This window comes from Haematobia irritans, chromosome 3 (assembly GCF_050003625.1).
Source record: "Haematobia irritans isolate KBUSLIRL chromosome 3, ASM5000362v1, whole genome shotgun sequence".
Taxonomy (NCBI): domain Eukaryota; kingdom Metazoa; phylum Arthropoda; class Insecta; order Diptera; family Muscidae; genus Haematobia; species Haematobia irritans.
In genome coordinates this window covers 78,944,659-78,965,721 of record NC_134399.1, presented here as the reverse complement: position 1 = coordinate 78,965,721, position 21,063 = coordinate 78,944,659, and the positions used below count along the sequence as shown (strand labels likewise).

At 32.5% G+C, this 21,063-nt stretch overlaps 1 protein-coding gene across 8 annotated transcripts in view; it reads right to left on the bottom strand.

Moving 5' to 3' along the window:
- Window positions 1-21,063, bottom strand: part of sw (cytoplasmic dynein 1 intermediate chain short wing) — a 40,375-nt gene that overhangs the window by 8,182 nt on the left and 11,130 nt on the right. For 3 of the 8 annotated variants that reach the window (XM_075303144.1, XM_075303146.1, XM_075303147.1), the window contains exon 5: window positions 16,121-16,141. The exons of 1 other annotated variant lie outside the window; for it this stretch is intronic. In XM_075303144.1, the coding sequence (XP_075159259.1) occupies window positions 16,121-16,141 (21 nt within the window). Of the gene's footprint in view, window positions 1-15,140; window positions 15,189-16,120; window positions 16,142-21,063 lie in introns of all 8 variants that reach the window. 4 more of the 8 variants (XM_075303140.1, XM_075303141.1, XM_075303142.1 and 1 more) reach the window with 2 other exon arrangements.

Sequence of the window (21,063 nt, the reverse complement as noted above, 5' to 3'; positions counted from 1 at the left end):
GCCCCCACTGATACGATTATAGGACCAATCCGACGAGTAATTGAAGTAAAAATACCCTATTTGGCGAAGAAAAAAATACTATTTCACCATGAAAACACGCCGGCACATTTCCAAAATGTGCGTTCATTATACCATCCACCATAGGACATTCCGATTGTAACTCATCCTAATATTGGTATCAGGCTACTTAAAGTATAAACAAAGTGGCTGATATGTGTTGCAACCAACTTCAGGTTGCTAGAATATCTACACCGCTCATCTGACAGAATTATTCCAGTGCTAGTTCATTTTACGAAAGCATTTTAATCTGACATTTAAAAATAAAGTTACTCATGATGGAATTCAAGCTTGATAGCGTATATTTTTGGCCGGAAACCCCAGAAGGTTAAAGCTTTCCAGTCTTTAATTGTGAGCAAATCTTTTGTTTCTTGGACCTTGATACTTGCAGTATCACGGTAGGTTAGGTTAGGTTAAAGTGGCAGCCCGATTAAGTTTCAGGCTCACTTAAACTATTCAGTCCATTGTGATACCACATGGTAACGTTTTTTTCGTCCAAAAAGTCAATGAGACATTGTAACAACACCGCAATGGTAGAAAACTTGCTTGTGAGTTGAAAATATCGTGAAATCACTTGCAATATATGTGACCTTGGATTAAAAACATAGAAGCCAAAAATGAATCGAAGCACAAAAATTAAACTGGAAAGAGCCAAGGAAATTCTTCGTTTGCATTGAAAAATTATCGGGTTTATTTGCCAAAGAAGTCGAGAATTGGCCAAAAATCAAGCGGCGCCGATAGTAATGGTTCTCATGCCCGACTTGTGTTGAACCCAGTTTCGACCGAAACTGGAAAGAGCCAAGGAAATTCTTCGTTTGCATTGAAAAATTATCGGGTTTATTTGCCAAGGAAGTCGACTGAAAAAGTGCACCTTCAATCGGCCACCAGAAATCAAGCGGCGCCGATAGTAATGGTTCTCATGCCCGACTTGCATACATAGGATCGTGTGTTGAACCCCAGTTTCGACCGAAACTGGAAAGGGCCAAGGAAATTCTTCGTTTGCATTGAAAATGATCGGGTTTATTTGCCAAGGAAGTCGACTGAAAAAGTGCACCTTCAATTGGCCAGCAGAAATCAAGCGGCGTCGATAGTAATGGTTCTCATGCCCGACTTGCATACATAGGTTCGTGGTTTCAACCCCAGTTTCGACGGACACTTAGAAATGCTGGTGGCAATGCCTTTTGGCATTGTGCTAAACATGGAATCGGTCAGCACTCGGTGATAAGAGAGAAGTTCACCACTGTGGTGTCACAGTGGACTAAATAGTCTAAGTGGCCTAAGGGCTGCCACTATGTCTAGCCTAACCTAATAGTCATCGGCGGTTGGGTCAAAATAAATGCGCAATATTATGTGGAAAATTCCGTAAAAATAGTAAAATAAGCCTTGAAGGACTCAGCACCATCGCACTCAGCATGCATCAATCAAGAATGGCTTAAAGAGGAGATTCCTCGCTTCATTTGTACCGCACAAAGGCCATCAAAGGTTAGCACTAAAAAATACCAAAGTGTAGATTATCTCAAGAAGGCGCTTCGCGGGGAATGGGCCAAAATACCGCAGAGCTACTTTCGTGCATGGTATCAAGGCTTTGTCGGTAGTTTGAAGGCCATAATTCGTGCCCCATTTTTATATCGGCCGGCTGCACCGTCTTGTACATTTCAATGTTGTGATCTATTTTTTACTCCACAGTTTATGTTGCGCTCAAATCAAAAATTCCCGCGAAAAATTGTTCTTAAAATTGCTAAAGATTTTTCCAAAATTTAATTTTTTTACAAAATAATATTATTTAACATATTTTCAAATCATTTAAGAACATCGTATAAAATTCGTCTTTTATTTACAACACAAAATGAATGACATATGAAAATTAAAAAAAAAGAAAAAATCTTTCGCGGACACTAACCAAGATTAGAATAATGTCAAAATATTTACAATTATGTGTTTTTTATTTCCTTCAAAATATGCAAAAATGATTGCTGTTTAGTAAAACGACGAATGACAATAAATTAATGACCTTTTCAATTATGAAGGATTGTTAAAGGATGCATGTCGAACTTGGTATTCAAAAATAAAGAAATTAGATTGTTTTTTGATAATTCACCATGTAATTTGATGCCAGTTATATTGAATTAATTTTTGTATTAAAAAAAGAAGCGTGCAAATAAAGAATAAAATAATCAAAATGTACACTGAGAATGAGAAATTTCGAATCTGCAATAGGCATAAAGACATTTCAAAATCAATCAAAAATATAAGAAAATTGGTGCAACAAAATGTTAAAGCTGTATTATGAACACATATTATGTAAATGTAAGTAATATTAAATAAAGAAAAATATTTTATATATTTTTTTAATTTATTAAACTTTTTGTTTTTACCACATATAGCAAATTACCTTGTTTGTGCATTTTGTAAAGTTTTGATTACTTTTGTTATATTTGATATAACTTGGGACAATGCTTGAGAAATAGAATGTTAAGATATCATTATAAAAATAAATAGAAAAACACAAACATTTCATTTCTCATGTTGTTTTATGAGTTTTATGTATAAATATATATATGGTAGTATTAGTTTAAATTTACACTCACACACACACACGCACACACAAAAATTGGAATATCATTTTGAGTTTTACAAAAGATCCTTGCCAACAGGATAACCTAATAGCCAATTAAGTTCTTAATTTAAAATTCAATTAAGAAATGAATGTACTTTGCACATTGAAAGCACCAAAAAAATATGTACAAAATAAATTTTTAATATCGATAAAAAGAAAGAAATTTGGAAAATAATTTTTTGTATACATTTTGTATTTGAAAGTTTCGCCTTCTCTAAATGCCAAATGTGTAAGACAAAAATTTACATGGGCTTTTTTTTTTTGGTGCAGTGCAAATTAAACGATATTGAAAATTTCAATTTATCTAATATTTATAATTTTGTGTATAAGAAAATTTTATTTAAATACACATATATTTAAAATTTCTCCACCCAATTTTTGTTTATTTCAATAATCTAATTGCTTTACTGATTCATGTTTTATTATAGAATAATGATTAAAAAGTAGTTTTGTAAATATGACTTAAAATTAATCAATATTTTTTTATGACTTTCTAGTGCAGTAGTTTATTCGCATGGAGAAGGGAAGACATTTTCTGTGAATAGAAGGGAGGAGATGGGGATTTACAAACACCGGTCAATGAAATCAAATTAGGAACATATGAAAGTGTGTCATTTTTTTCGCCTAGACTGTATTTTGTTCTTTAGGATTAGGTTGTTTTGTTTTATGGATGATAAATATATAAAATGTATTTGGATGAAAACAAGATACACTTTTTAATGAAGAACAAGCAAATTACAATTAATAAAATGTTGAAAAGCATCAATAGCCATTTGTCGCAAGATAATTCTGTATAATGTGGATTATTCACATTCAGACTAAACTAAGGTACACTGAAAGAAATATTTACGTGATATTAAAGATTACACAACCTAAATTCTAGGATGCGCAATTTACTTAATATTAAGGATTTTTTTAATATAAAGAAATTTTACTTTAAATAAAATTTATAATCTTTGCTTAAATTTTTTTTTTATTAAATTTAGGACACAAGTTTTGGAAATTGAGTCATATGTCTTTGAACTAACGCAAATTTTTCTTAAAGAAACATATTTTTGATTTAAAGAAATCATCCTTAAATTAACTGAAATATTGAATCTTTAGATTTAAGATAAAAACGCTTCAATATAGGCTAAGACTTATTTCAAGGATTTACAATCTTTAAAGTTTTTTGTTTTGTTTTTGGAATTAAGAAAACTTTTTAAACTTCGAAGTATCCGTTACAATTTGGATTTTCAAACTGGCATTTGTTTGTACGTAAATAGCTTTATTAATGTACCGCGAAAACAGAATGAAAATTTGATAAATGAAATCGTTAACATAATTTTAATTTTATTGATCCTAGATTTATAGCCACATAGGTCGCTAAAAAATGTCGTTATTTTAAAGAAGCCGCATCTTAGGCTCGGAATCAATACCAAAATCCTTAAGATCAAGATCAAAATCTTTAGATCCAAGTAAACTTTTTTTAGAGTAATATCGTAGTGTGTATAATAGAGGTGTGCGGTGACAGAAATTTCACTCACACTCATGCACATTCACATAGCAAAATGTTTATTCACGCACGATTCACGACATTTTCCAAACGAAAATCACCAAAGGTAACAAAATTCAAAGATAGAATATAGTTCGATAGATAAATTAATTTCAGTTAACATACGAGTATGAATTAAATCTAGATTTTTTCGTGAGCGTGATTTTGCAGAAATGTTATTCACGCACATTCACGAACCGATTTTATTTCTCACGCACGACATATTTATTTTAGTCCCATTCACGAGAGTTGCTTTGGATTTTGTTCACGTGATTCGCGCGTGTCACGAGAATTTCGTGTCACGCACACACCTTTAGTGTATAACCTGGTCTGACTCATAGAAAGAGCTGCTAGAAATGAATTCATATGATTTCAATTATTCCTAACCTTCAAAAGACGCGTTTAAAAATTTGATAGATACCGGATCAATAGTTTATGATTTTATAGCAATTTAATTGAAACATCTTTTTATATTGTGGAAAATATCTTCTTTTTACGAAATGAAAAATGCAGCAAAAACTTAGCTTTATGATGAGTTTCCGGACACTGTCGCCGGAAAAACAACAATAATCGAGGATTAATTTAGACGTTGTTGAAGCAGTGTTTATTACTCTCAGAATATTTGTATGTTTTAGAAACATATCTGATAAAATAATGTCGTTGATGAGGGCCTTAAGACGTTCTGATATCCCCCGTTCGGAGCGAAAGTTTTTCAAATTGTTAAATAAAACTTTCTTCAGTTTTTATACCCTGCGCCACACTGTGGAACAGGGTATTATAAGTTAGTGCATATGTTTGTAACACCCAGAAGGAGACGAGATAGACACATGGTGTCTTTGGTAATAATGCTCAGGGTGGGTCCCTGAGTCGATATAACCATGTCCGTCTGTCCGTCCCTCCGTCCTTCCGTCCATCCGTCTGTCTGTGAACACATTTTTGTGATCAAAGTCTAGGTCGCAATTTAAGTCCAATCGCCTTCAAATTTGGCACATGTTCCTAATTTGGGTCAGAATAGAACCCTATTGATTTTGGAAGAAATCGGTTCAGATTTAGATATAGCTCCCATATATATCTTTCGCCCGATATGCACTAATATGGACCAAGCAGCCAGAGTTTTATACCGATTTGCTTGAAATTTTGTACAAACATAACACTTAGTCGTATAGTCAAGTGTGCAAAATTTGATTGAAATCGGTTCAGATTTAGATATAGCTCCTATATATATCTTGCGCCCGATATGGACTTATATGGCCCCAGAAGCCAGATTTTTGGCTGAATTTGGTTGAAATTTTGCACTAGGGGTACAATTAGTAGTATAGTCAAGTGCGCAAAATTTGATTGAAATCGGTTCAGATTTAGATATAGCTACCATATATATCTTTCGCCAGATATGGACTAATATGGTCCTAAAAGCCAGAGTTTTGACCCAATTTGGTTGAAATTTTGCACAGGGAGTAGATTTAGCATTGTAGCTATACGTGCCAAATTTGGTTGAAATCGATTCAGATTTAGATATAGCTCCCATATATATCTTCCGCCCGATATGCACTTATATGGACCCAGAAGCCAGAGTTTTATCCCGATTAGCTTGAAATTAGCAAGGAGTACAATTGGTAGTATAGTCATGTGTGCCAAATTTGATTGAAATCGGTTCAGATTTAGATATAGCTCCCATATATATGTTTTTCTGATTTTGACAAAAATGGTCAAAATACCAACATTTTCCTTATTAAATCGCCACTGCTTAGTCGAAAAGTTGTAAAAATGACTCTAATTTTCCTAAACTTCTAATACATATATATCGAGCGATAAATAATAAATAAACTTTTGCGAAGTTTCCTTAAAATTGCTTCAGATTTAAATGTTTCCCATATTTTTTTACAAACATCGTGTTCCACCTTAGTACATTAGCCGACTTAAATTTTGAGTCTATAGATTTTGTAGAAGTCTATCAAATTCTGTCCAGATCGAGTGATATTTAAATGTATGTATTTGGGACAAACCTTTATATATAGCCCCCAACACATTTGACGGATGTGATATGGTATCGAAAATTTAGATCTACAAAGTGGTGCAGGGTATAATATAGTCGGCCCCGCCCGACTTTAGACTTTCCTTACTTGTTTTGTTTTTAATTCTTCATTCAAATGAATTCCAAGGTAATGCAAACGATCCGAAAACGTATAACTTCCGTCCTATGAGAAATCCATGTTAATTTCATAGGATTTTATCAAAAATTGCATTACTTCCGGATCACAAGTTGGCGATCCAAACTATTTGTTTGTTTTTTTTTTTTTAAGTCCCCTTTTTGCTAGATTACAATTCCTACTGACTGCACAGGAAGAAAAACATATTTTCCTCCGGAACGAAATTTTAGACTATCGAAATTCATCTTTGTTATACATGAATGGAAGACACCGTGGTGCAATGGTTAGCATGCCCGCCTTGCATACACAAGGTCGTGGGTTCGATTCCTGCTTCGACCGAACACCAAAAAGTTTTTCAGCTGTGGATTATCCGTGACGTGCACTAATGCTGGTGACATTTCTGAGTGTTTCAAAGCTTCTCTAAGTGGTTTCACTGCAATGTGGAACGCCGTTCGGACTCGTCTATAAAAAGGAGGTTCCTTGTCATTGAGCTTAACATGGAATCGGGCAGCACTCAGTGATAAGAGAGAAATTCACCAATGTGGTATCACAATGGACTGAATAGTCTAAGTGAGCCTGTCAATATCTTCATAACTCGCTTTTTTCATATTTTTAATGGGGATTTTTTTTTCAAATAGGTTACAAACACATTCATAAAATGGTACAAATTATTTAAATTTAGCCGAAAAAAATGCTAAATTCTTTGTAGAAAAATTTCAAATTTTTTAAAATATTTGATCACAAAAGTTCCAGACAAGCGTTATAATGCATTAAAAATCATTAATTTGGCACCGCTTCCGGATCCGAAAAGAACATTTTCACTACTTTTTGGCGACGCTTTTTTTTGCTGGGAACCTAAGGGTGAATGATAGACACCGTGGTGCAATGTAATCCTAGTAATTTTCAGCGTTGGATTATCCCTTCTCAGTAATGAAGGTTACATTTCTGATTGCTTCGAGTCTTCTCTAAGTGGTCTCGCCTTAAAGCTGGGTACTATGTTCATTTGGTTTTTCAGTAAGACTTTAAATTACAAGTGTAAAAATTCGCAAGTAGAGAAGGAAACATGTTTCAAGAGCAAAATTTTATTTTTTAACGGTGAACATGGAAATGATTTGTCGCAATTTTTTTTTTTTCAAAAATTTTGTTGCCGAAATCAGTACATAATTTTTGAGATAGTAAAATGGTTGCGACATTTATAAGAGAAAAACTCACCACTTGTGGTATCACAATGGAATGAATAGTCTACGCGAGCATGAAATATCGGCCAGCAACTATACAAAACCTAACCTTAAACGACAAACGATAGAACGTTTGTCTTAAGGATTAAAAGGAAACTTCGTTTGTCTAGAATTTCGTTCCTCAAGGAAGTAAACACTTTTTTTCAGTGTACTTTGAAATCGGAAGGGAGTGGTACATAATGAAAATGGATTGCTAATAAAGGAAACTGATGGGGATGGGGAATTTCGAAACAGCTGTCTTTCCTCCAGTTTACGGTTTTAAGGCCACCCAATTTTTAAGATTTAAGGCAAACATAGTCTTGAACGCGCATCGTGGACAGCGTTACCGTGAGAGAATTTCTAAAAGGTGGCACAAAAAGTGTCACTGTCATAAAAATTGGCCTCTCATTCTCTCATCATAAAAAGTGGCACAAGTTTTCATATTGAAAAAATACCAAACGTATTTATATCAGTGTTTTATATAGAATTGAACTAAAGTTTTTCAATTTAGATCCTCACTACAGGTAATTACTATGTTCAGTTTTCAAGCTGAAACGCTTAGTCTTTTTTGAATCAATTAATTTAGAAATATAAAATGTTTTGTATCTATGCCTTGGACCTTTTCCATCCATAATTTGACAAGACATGATGAAAATATAATTTTTTTTTTGTGACCGAACATAGGACTCACCATAATATCGATGTCTACATTCCAAAGTGCGCTAAGCCTAAAAAGTGAATTTTACAGGAAACAAAAAACAAGATTTGTTTTTTGAAATTTCTCAAAACCCGTATAAGATAGTAATTCCCTTACCTTCGGTCTTAAAATCATATTTTTTATAATTTTTTGATCCCAATCTCAACGGGATTTGGGATCAAAATGCACAAAAAAAAACATATTTCAGTATAAATTGATGTAAATAAAAAGTGACACAGTATGTAAAGGTGACACAAACATGTGAAAGGAATGGCATTTAGTACCACTAAACTAGGCCCGCTTGTAAAAGGTTACAAATATGCCACTACTTTAGACTGAACAACTTTAGACTGAAACAAACCAAAAACAACAAAAACAATTCGAAGAAAATATTTTTTGTTTGTGTGACGATTAAAAATCGATTTGTATTATTTAAATTGTATGATTTATATTTTATTATTAATCATTTCTGTTATCTTTACCAATCCATATTACTAAAATCTATAAACACGTAGAGACAAATTTAGAATATCAAGCCTAGCAATAAGAATATCAATAATGCTAAATTTTAGTCATAATCATAATTCTGTCGCTTTTCATATGCTTAGTGTTATTCACAAATTTGTATAATGCAAGTGTGTTAAAAAAATAAAATTAATATTAATGCATGCCTCTATGTTATGTTCAATGTTTTCTTTTTTTATATTTAGATTTTTTTAAATAATGTATGTATGTATACGCATTTAGCATGAAGCATTTTTAAAATATACAAATTATTTTCTAAAAATTATTGCCAACACCGCTCAAACTCACCTGCTGATAGAAAATAAAAATATATATTTTTTTATGGACATATTCTATAGATTCCCCTCCACCTGTATACATTTCCCAAGAACAAAGATCATGTTTCCGAGAACTTGGAGCACAATATATCAACTATATTTGTAAAAAGTGCAAAAGACGACAGCCAAAAAAAAATCATAAAAAAGTCATGACATCCAATAAACGCAAATATCGAATTTTACCTTTTTTTTAAATTTTAAGAAGGCGAAGATTCGACTTTTCAAAATGTCGAAAAGTTGACTTTTTAAATATTCGCCGTTCACTGTCTTCAGATTCTTGGTGCACCCAGAAAAAAGTGAACCCACAATGAAAGAAAATGTAGGTATAAGACAATTTTGACTAAAATATTTTAGTAATTGCAACATGCAAATACAAATAAGTTAATAATTTTTGTCAAATTGGAGAAAATTTATTGAAAATAATAAATTTTTTTTGTTGTTTAATAAAAATTTATTATTTTGGAATAAAAAATTGGAATCAACAAGTGATTAAAGTGAAAAGTCGGGCGGGGCCGACTATATCATACCCTAAACCACAGAAATAGTAAACAAAACCATTTGTGTGGTATCATTGTATATATATGGGAGCATGCATATATATGGGAGCTTTATCTAAATCTGAACCGATTTAGATGATATTTTGCAGGCTTTGTTGATACCACAGAACGTTATTGTGTGCTAAATTTGAGTAAGATCGGTTAATGAGGCCACTATGGTCAAAAATAAGGTTATTAGGCACAAATTTTTCAAAATCGGTCGCTACATATACAGAAAAAACTTTCCGTAGTTAAACTAACGCTAAATTTAACTTATTTTTATTTCAAAAAAATTATTTGTTTATAGTTCAATTTTATTATTTTTCCGAAACTTTCCACAGTCCAATGAAATTTTCGTTTTTTAAGTATGTCTCAAACATTTTATGAACTAAACGCGAGTATAAAGTTCAATGACCGTACACCTAAGTTCATTTTAACTAAAACAAATGAACATTTTCGTACAATTCCCAATAGTAGTAAGAATGAACTACTGTATGGTCATGATTTGGCACCAACGTTTTTCTTATTTACTTTTAGTAAATTTTTTCTTCAATGAGAGGGAGTAATTTCGAGAACAACAGTTAACAAGTATATACGGCCGTAAGTTCGGCCAGGCCGAATCTTATGTACCCTCCACCATGGATTGCGTAGGAACTTCTACTAAAGGCTGTCATCCACAATCGAATTACTTGGGTTGCGATAACACTTGCCGATGGCAAGGTATCGTAAAACTTTTTAACACTGTCTTCTAAATTGTAAGTTAGCCCATACGGGGTATATATTAAACAAAAAAAGGCCGATTAAATACGTATATAATCTAGTTTGACAAAATTTACTATAGAAATAAAATTTTGACAAAATTTTCTATAGAAATGAAACCTTGAAAAAATTTTCTATAGAAATAAAATTTTGACAAAATTTTCTATAGAAATAAAAATTTGACAAAATTTTATATAGAAATAAAAACTTGACAAAATTTTCTACAGAAATAAATTTTTTACAAAATTTTCTATAGAAATAAAATTTTGACAAACATTTCTATAGAAATAAACTTTTGACAAAACTTTCTATAGAAATGAAATTTTAACAAAACTTTCTATAGTAATAAAATTTGACAAACTTTTCTATGGAAATAAAGTTTTGGTAGATTACAAAATTTTCTATAGAAATAAACTTTTGACAAAATTTTCTATGGAAATAAAATTTTGACAAACATTTGTATAGAAATAAACTTTTGACAAAACTTTCTATAGAAATGAAATTTTGACAAAACTTTCTATAGTAATAAAATTTGACAAAATTTTCTATGGAAATAAAGTTTTGGTAGATTATTTTTGGCGATATGGACCAATTTTTGTGTAATAAGTCATCGGCTATATATAACTAAAGACCGATATTGACCAATTTTTACATGGCTGTTAGAGGCCATATATTGACAAAATGTACCAAATTTCAACGGTATCGGATGACGTTTGCTCCTCCAAGAGGTTCCGGACGTCAAATCTGGGGACGGTTTATATGGGAACTATATATAATTATGGACCGATATGGACCAATTTTTGCATGGTTGTTAGAGACCATATACTAACACCATGTACCAAATTTCAACTGGATCGGATGAATTTTGCTCTTCCAAGAGGCTCCGGAGGTCAAATCTGGGGATCGGTTTATATGGGGGCTATATATAATTATGGACCGATATGGACCAATTTTTGCATGGTTATTAGAGGCCGTAAACTAACATCAGGTACCAAATTTCAACCGGATCGGATGAATTTTGCCCCTCCAAGAGGCTCCGGAGGTCAAATCTGGGGATCGGTTTATATGGGGGCTATATATAATTATGGACCGATATGGAACAATTTTTGCATGGTTATTAAAAACCGTATACTAAGACCACGTACTAAATTTCAACCGGATCGGATGAATTTTGCTCCTCCAAGAGGCTCCGGTGGTCAAATCTGGGGATCGGTTTATATGGGAGCTATATATAATTATGGACCGATATGGACCAATTTTTGCATGGTTGTTGGAGGCCGTATACTAACATCAGGTACCAAATTTCAACCGGATCGGATGAATTTTGCCCCCCCCAAAAGTCTCCGGAGGTCAAATCTGGGGATCGGTTTATATGGGGGCTATATATAATTATGGACCGATATGGACCAATTTTTGCATGGTTGTTAGAGACCATATACTAACATCAGGTACCAAATTTCAATCGGATCGGATGAATTTTGCCCATCCAAGAGGCTCCGGAGGTCAAATCTGGGGATCGGTTTATATGGGGGCTATATATAATTATGGACCGATATGGACCAATTTTTGCATGGTGGTTAGAGACCGTATACTAAGACCACGTACCAAATTTCAACCGGATCGGATGAATTTTGCTGCTCCGGGAGGCTCCCCAAGCCAAATTTGGGGATCGGTTTATATGGGGGCTATACGTAAACGTGGTCCGATATGGCCCATTTTCAATACCATCCGACCTACATCACTAACAACTACTTGTGCCAAGTTTCAAGTCGATAGCTTGTTTCGTTCGGAAGTTAGCGTGATTTCCACAGACGGACGGACAGCCGGACAGACGGACGGACGGACAGACGGACGGACGGACGGACATGCTTAGATCGACTCAGAATTTCACCACGACCCAGAATATATATACTTTATGGGGTCTTAGAGCAATATTTCGATGTGTTACAAACGGAATGACAAAGTTAATATACCCCCATCCTATGGTGGAGGGTATAAAAAGTACAACATGGAACTAAATTTTCCTGTTTTTAACAAACTTCGTGGAAATCTCAAAACATGGAGTACAAAATAGTTCAATTTTCACGCGAGGTAGTTCATTCTTCCTATAAAACAGTTTATTTTTTTCGGTGTGTATGGGAGCTATATCTATATCTGAACCGATTTCAATGTTATTTTGCAGGTTTGGTTGATATTACAGGAGATTACGTTGTACTGAATTTGAGTAAGATCGGTTAATAAATGAGGTCACTATGGTCAAAAATAGGGTTATTATTAGGACAAATTTTTCAAAATAGGGCGCTGCATATATATGGGAGCTATATCTAAATCTGAACCGTTTTGGATGATATTTTGCAGGTTTGGTTGGTACTACAGAAGGTTACTGTGCACTATATTTTAGTAAGATCGATTAATAAATAAGGCTATTAAGAATAAATTTTCTAGAATCGGGCGATACATATACATGGGAGCTATAGCTAAATCTGAACCGATATCGATGATTTTTTGCACATATAGTAAGTGCTATAGAAAACTAGATTTGGCCAACTTGAAGTCAGATCGGTTGATAAATAAGGGACTTATGGCCAAATTTGGGAAAATCGTGATATGGGAGCTATAACAGGTTGGCTGATAAGTCCCCGGCCTGACACATAGATGGCGTCGCTAGTATTAAATGCATATTCATTTTATATAGTACCAACCTTCAAATAATTCGTGTCAAAATTTGATGTCTGTAAGTCAATTAGTTTGTGAGATAGAGCGTCTTTTGTGAAGCAACTTTTGTTATTGTGAAAAAATGGAAAAAAAGGAATTTCGTGTTTTGATAAAATACTGTTTTCTGAAGGGAAAAAATACGGTGGAAGCAAAAACTTGGCTTGATAATGAATTTCCGGACTCTGCCCCAGGGAAATCAACAATAATTGATTGATATGAGACAATGGATGAAACGTGGCTCCATCACTACACTCCTGAGTCCAATCGACAGTCGGCTGTGTGGACAGCGACCGGTGAACCGTCTCCGAAGCGTGGAAAGACTCCAAAGTCCGCTGGCAAAGTAATGGCCTCCGTTTTTTTGGGATGCGCATGGAATAATTTTTATCGATTATCTTGAGAAGGGAAAAACCATCAACAGTGACTATTATAACATATGGGGCCGTTTTGCCGCGATTTCGACCTTCAAACGCTCCAATAACGCCATAACAGGTTGGCTGATAAGTCCCCGGTCTAACAAAGAAAAACAATTTTGTCAAAATTCGTCTTTAATTATTCAACATAGTTCCCTTCAAGAGCGATACGACGATTATATTAACGACCTTCCAATTTTTGATACCATTTTGGTAGTACTCCTTCGGTTTTGCCTCAAAATAAGCCTCAGTTTCGACGATCACCTCTTCATTGCAGCCAAATTTTTTCCCTGTGAGCATCCTTTTGAGGTCTGAGAACAAGAAAAAGTCGATGGGGGCCAGATCTGAAGAATACGGTGGGTGGGGAAGCAATTCGAAGCCCAATTCATGATTTTTTGCCATCGTTCTCAATGACTTGTGGCACGGTGCGTTGTCTTCTACATAACATATACGACCATGGAAAAGGTCCATTGTAAAATACGATTTTTTTTTTGAAAATTTGGCTTTTTCGCATCGATATTTTTTGAACCACTTATCACAAATCCAATTATACCCGATTATTCGTCATCGTAATACCTTAAGTGCCAACAACAGTATAATCGGACATTTCTAACTCGAAATATAATTTGTTTAGTGAAAAAAGAGCGAATAACGAAAAATAACGGGATATCTCAACAACTGTTCCAAAAAAAAATTAAATTTTTTCGAATTCAGCAGTTCAAAATACATAAGAAAAGTTGCCTCTCATCAAGTGTACATGATTTTTTTATTTTGTAAACTAGAATAATTAATGATAAATATTTGCTTTAATCATTTACGACAATGGAAAAATATATACAAAATGGTGGAAGGGAGTTATATCAAAAATTGACCGATATAAACTAAAATTGACGTAGCTTCTTTTGGATCTTAAATAAATTTCAGCTATATCGGATAAAAATACGTTCTATATGGGATTTGTATCAAAACATCGATTGATATCAATATTATGTTAAATCATCAGTGCTTATTCTTCCGTATAACGTTTATAACGATTTATAACGTACAATAACGCAATAAAAATCACCGGGAGTTTCTTATAACCGAGTTCCCCGTAACAATTTTGATTTCACTAGGTCGACTTCAGGGTTTAAAAATGCTTCCATAAATTTGAATCATTGCATAACAATTTAAAATACACTTACATACAACTTGCTCAAGCAACTGCAGGACAAAACATTAGACGAAGCTCATAATTTGAAGAAAGTAATTCGGTGAATGTTATAGAACAAAGATGAACTATTAATTATTGTGAGCAAAGATTATAATGAAGATAGACAACATTTACAAAAGCATTGACACACAGTAGATGAAAGGACACAGAAAGAAATAAGTGGATAGATAGTATCTACCAAAAGAAAGTATACGTTTGCTTCCAAGTAGTGCATGTTAGAATAAAGTAAATGTAATTTTGAATAATTTTTTTAATACTCTGTTTTTTTATTTATTTTATTTATCTTTTACGTAAATGTCCAGCATTTACATTTCAATGGAGAATTTTGACGTTCCTATTTTGCTTCATGTCGATTTATTCCGTCACTGCGAGACAAAATTTCAAAAGAGTACCTACCTGTGAACTCATCCTCCCATTCTAAACCCGGATTAAGATTGTATTCATCTTGAAAAATAGAAAATGAAAAAAGAAAGAAGTTGCGACATTGTTTTCGTTGTTAAGATTTGAAATAAAAACTCAAGAAAAAAAACATAATTCGAGACAGTACCCCAAACAAAATTTTTGCTAACTAGCCATCAAGAAGAAATGTATAAACCAAAAAAAAAGGAAATATGAACTAAAAAAGGTATCGTTGATAATTATGTTAGACATGCATAACTCTTGGGAAAATGTAATCCTTCCTTGTTATTATTTGAATTGAGGGGAAATCAGGTTAAACACATATGATGATGGAATCAACAAAGTGTTTAATTAGACATATATTGATTGGGTTTAATTATTAAATAAACAATTCCATAAATGATTATTCTATAGTTTTCATTATATTGAAAAACCATCTTAATTCTACACGAAAACGTAAGAAATTAGACTAAGAATAATTAATAAAAAAATAATTAAAACTTATGGTATTTGTGAAAAAAAGTCTTATACTCTTCATTTATAATCTAATTAGAAAATAAACTATAATTGAATCTATTCGAAATTGAAATTAAAAAAATGGGTGGAGAAAAATAAATATGGTGATTTAGTTTTTTTTTGTTTTGGCTATAAAATATATATGTATGTATATACATGTTAAAAACAAATTAATTGCAAAGAATAAAACTCAAACTTGTAAACTTGTTTGTTGAGTTTCTGGGTGTAATCGAGAAATTAAAATGAAACATAAAAAACGACGAGAAAATAATATTACAATAATTTCCTCAATTAAAATCTAAACTAAAAAAATATACGTAAATATATTCTCGAATTTATAGCTAACTACTAAACACGTGTACAAAAAGAAAATAATCAAATGTCTAACATACAAAAAAAATATTTTGGTTATAACTTCTATACTCTATATTACACAATTAATTTTACATAGTAGAACTCACCATAATAATCCGTAGCATGAGCTAAAAAGGCAACATTAAAAGACAAAGAGAAAGAGAGAAATACAAATTAATATTGAAATTATTACATAGCATTAAAAATACTCTACTACGACATAAAAAAATGAAAATTTATGTGTAAACCAAATGTAAATTTTGCAGATGGAAAATTCTTGTTTTTATATAGCATGTTCACTTTAAATATTTTTTTTTTCAAGCCAAATGGAATCTTTTTAAAATAAAATACAAACTTTTTCATTTAAATGAAACCCTTGTAGTATCAGTCTGAATTTTCGTTTTGTTTAATTTTGTATTTTACCTGGTAATAGTGATTATACCCGGTGGATCGGTTTCTCTTCTTCACCGACTGTCGGGTTTGTTGAAAATCCCACTTTCGGTGTACCGGTTTTTAAGATCTCAGCAACCGGTGTTCGGGTTTTTATTTTCAATGTAAAATTACAAAATGCCACTTTCATATAGATGCGACGTAAATACACTCAAAAAAATGAACCCACCAGAAAGGTAAATGTAGTTTAATTTTATAAAAATTTAACCAAATTGTATTACAAACACCGATATCATGAAAATAATTAAATATTGTCTGACAAATTCAAGAAAATTTATTAGACATAATTATTTTTCCAATTAAAAATTACTGATAACATGTATATACGGCCGTAAGTTCGGCCAGGCCGAATCTTATGTACCCTCCACCATGGATTGCATAGAAAATTGTACTAAAGACTGTCATCCACAATCGAATTACTTGGGTTGCGGTAACACTGGCTGATGGCAAGGTATCTTACCGTCTTCTCAATTGTAAGTTAGTCCATACGGGGTATATATTAAACAAAAACAAAAATTTTCTATAGAAATAAAATTTTGACAAAATTTTCTATAGAAATAAACTTTTGACAAAATTTTTTATAGAAATAAAATTTTGACAAAATTTTCTATAGAAATAAAATCTTGACAAAATTTTCTATAGTAATAAAATTTTGACAAAATTTTCTATGGAAATAAAATTTTGACAAAATTTTCTATGGAAATAAAATTTTGACAAAATTTTCTATAGGAATTAAAGTTTGACAAAATCTTCTATAGAAATAAAATCTTGACAAAATTTTGTATAGTAATAACATTTTGACAAAATTTTCTATAGTAATAAAATTTTGACAAAATTTTCTATAGAAATAAAATTTTGGTAGATTATTTATGACGATCGGCTATATATAACTATAGACCGATATATACCAATTTTGGCATGGTTGTTAGCGGCCATATACTACCAAATTTCACCACGTTCCAAATTTCAAGCGGATCGGATGAATTTTGCTCCTCCAAGAGCTCCGTAGGTCAAACCTGGGGTCGGTCTAAATGAGGGTTATATAATTAAGACCGGTATAGATCAATTTTTGCATGGTTGTTAGGACCATACACTAACACTACGTACCCAATTTCAACCGGATCGGGTGAACTTTGCTCTTCCAAGGCGCTGGAGGCTACATATAATTATGGACCGTTATGGACCATTTCCTACATGGTTGTTAGAGACCATATACTAACATCACGTACCAAATTTCAACCGAATCGGATGAATTTTGCTCATCCATGAGGCTCCGCAATCCAAATCGGGGGATCGGTTTATATGGGGGCTATATATAATTATGGACCGATGTGGACCAATTTTTGCATGGTTATTAGAGACCATATACTAACACCATATACCAAATTTCAACCGGATTGGATGAATTTTGCTCTTCCAAGAGGCTCCGCAAGCCAAATCTGAGCGTCGGTTTATATGGGGGCTATACGTAAAAGTAGTCCGATATGGCCCATTTTCAATACCATCCGACCTACATCAATAACAACTACTTGTGCCAAGTTTATATATATATATACTTTATGGGGTCTTAGAGCAATATTTCGAGGTGTAACAAACGGAATGACAAAGTTAATATACCCCCCATCCTATGATGGAGGGTATAAAAACGAGCTCGAGGTCTGTAATTTTACTAAATATAAATTAAAATTCAATATTTCTGAGTGTACAAAAAGAAAATATATACACATTATTTTCTCTTCACTTGCTAAGGAAAATTTCTTAGTTTGAAAGATACAGGAAGAAAGAAAAACATAAAAGGTATACCAGTATGAAGTAAGCGTCAAGATACAAATGTCTCGATAGGGAACATTTGTTGTGAACGAGCCCTTATTTTTTTGTTTGTTTGTTTGCTATGACTTGTGTGAAAAATATTTAGTATACATCAAGTCATTGAACAGACAACATCATATATTTTCACCGTGTTAAAAACGTCGAATTTTGTACCAGAATGTGATGATTTGCGGAAAGCAAATTATCCGTTTAATGGAAACCAGTCCAGAAGTCCTAATTTTTAACCGAAAGACACTCTACCTGGTAATAATCGTAACAATAATTAATTTTGCGCACTTTTATGATTGTCAATTTCATTTGACATGAAAAAAGTTTTACTTTAAGTGAAACTAAGTAGGAACGACGCTAAGATCGCTGAGTAAATGCTGATATACCCTCAACCAGGGATTTTAATAAATAAAATTTGCTGGAAAAAATCATTAATAATTTAATAAAAATAAAAAGTTTAAAATTTTGACCAGCTCCCGCGGACTACATTTCAAATCATGTTTTTTGTCCCCCGCGAAATAAAACTGGATTCTGTATAATATGTATCTCTGGACTGTATGACACAGAATCTGAGCCAAATTTGTTGAATAGATGGATCATTATATATGTCCTATAATGCTTGGAGCTATTCCAACTAGAGGTGTGCGCGTGAGTGAAAATTCACTAACACTCACGCACATTCACGAAGTAAAATATTTATTCACGAACGCTCACACACGATAAGTGTCGTGGCCACTCACGAACATCCACGAAATGAAAAGCAGTAATCACGCACGAACTACTTTTACAGACTCACGCACGATTCACGAAAATTCACGTGACTCACGACATTTTCCAACCGGGAATGAGCCAGGGTAACAAAATTCATAAATAAAATATAGTTCGACAGCTAAATCAATTTAATTTAACAAATTTTATTCACGCATATTCACGAAGCGGTTCTATTACTCACTCACGACATATTTGTTTTAGTCCCATTCACGCACATCAACGTTGTATACGTGAGATAGGTTATTTCCCTGCTGCTGTAAATCGTACAAAAATTCACTCGAAATAAAAATAAACATTCGAATTCCAATCAATTTGTGTATTTCTATATTTTAAAGTCAGTTTCGTTTGTAGAAAAATACCATTTATAATTAAAAATTAGTATTTTAAAATTTTTGACCTTAAAACTCATTTTTTTTAACTCTTTTTACTTTTTACCGAAATCAATTTTATTTCGCATGAAATACTAAAGGAGGCTTTCGTATGAGATATAGGAAGAGGGTATATGTTTTTTGTTCGATGGGTAGTTTGAAATGTTTGTATGTTGCTTTGTTCTGATCTCAAATGGGCTTCTGCATAGACCTTTTGTAGACCAATGCCTTCAAAATGACTTTAATAAGTCTACACCTAATTTAGTATTCTAATATCATATATAGATAATATAGACAAATAAATTCAGTTGTATACGTTATCAAATTCAGTAATTATTAGAATATATCATTTTCCATCAGCAAATAAAATTAGATTTATTTTATGTGAACAGAAAAAAACAGATGCTTCAATATGAACTAGTGGAAATTAATAATATTTATATTATAACAAGCGTAGTTATTATGTACGATAATGATGTATGCAAAGCCTTAAAAATGTGCATTATAATAATGTGTTATTTAATATAGTATAAATAATAAAATTATATCAAATATTCTTGTAATCTGTATTTTTTTATTGTAGGCAAAAACAATTGCAAACCAAAAAGTAAAATAAAATACATCATAAATTAAGTTAGTAAAATTACCAGTACCTTTGCGTGGTCTCCACCAATCCTCCATATATCCTGACAGAGGTGAGGAGTGGCAAGAAAGAACTGTATTTGTTATTTTATTTCACTACGTTCTTCATTGTATTGTATGAAAGTATCATATATTTATATGGCTAATCATATATAATAATTAACATATTAAAGGACTTGTAGAAATTTAGATAAAGATAGTTAGGATATAGACATGCCAAACACACTTCAATTACTAAATAATAAAACAAACAATTACTTTACCAGTTGTAATAGAAAGACAGAATTTAAAATCGTTAATTTCGAAACAGATTTCAGGATTACAGTGAAACCTCTCAATCTTGGACACTCTGAAAACTGAACACCTCTCAAAAGTGGGCAATTTTCGTGAGACGTTATCACATTAAAAATAAGCTCCCATATGTGGGCATCTACCAAATTTCGAACTGTGTGTACTCACTTCTAAGAGGTTTTACTGTATATATTTATAAAAAAAAACAATAGTGGTTCAGCTCTGTATATATAGACGCCTACCAAAAACTACAAATAGTTTAAAAAATAACCACAGTTCAATTTATCCTTGAAGTTATTTTTACATTTTGATGAATTTGAAAAAACCTCAGATCGTTAATTTATTATCTTATTAACATAAGATGCTCCTTTCCCTATTAAGACCACTTTTTCGTACCGTACCGTATAAAAATTATGGTCAATTTACAAAGTACTATACGCTGCATTCAAATATGTTTCTTCTGAATGAGTGATTTTTTCCCAATGTAAAATGGAAACGAAACAAAATCTATTTAATATTGATACCTCCCAAAAGTCGAATTTAGATAAGAATTGATAAGTTGACTTTAGGTATGTGAGAATATGTGAAATGTAGGATCGATTTTCGGTATCAGCGAAGGAAAATAGTTTAGAATCCTAGATTTTTAAAATTTTCGATTTGTTTGTTGTTGCATTAGTGTAGCAAAAACACTAAACGTAAGTTCGGCCAGG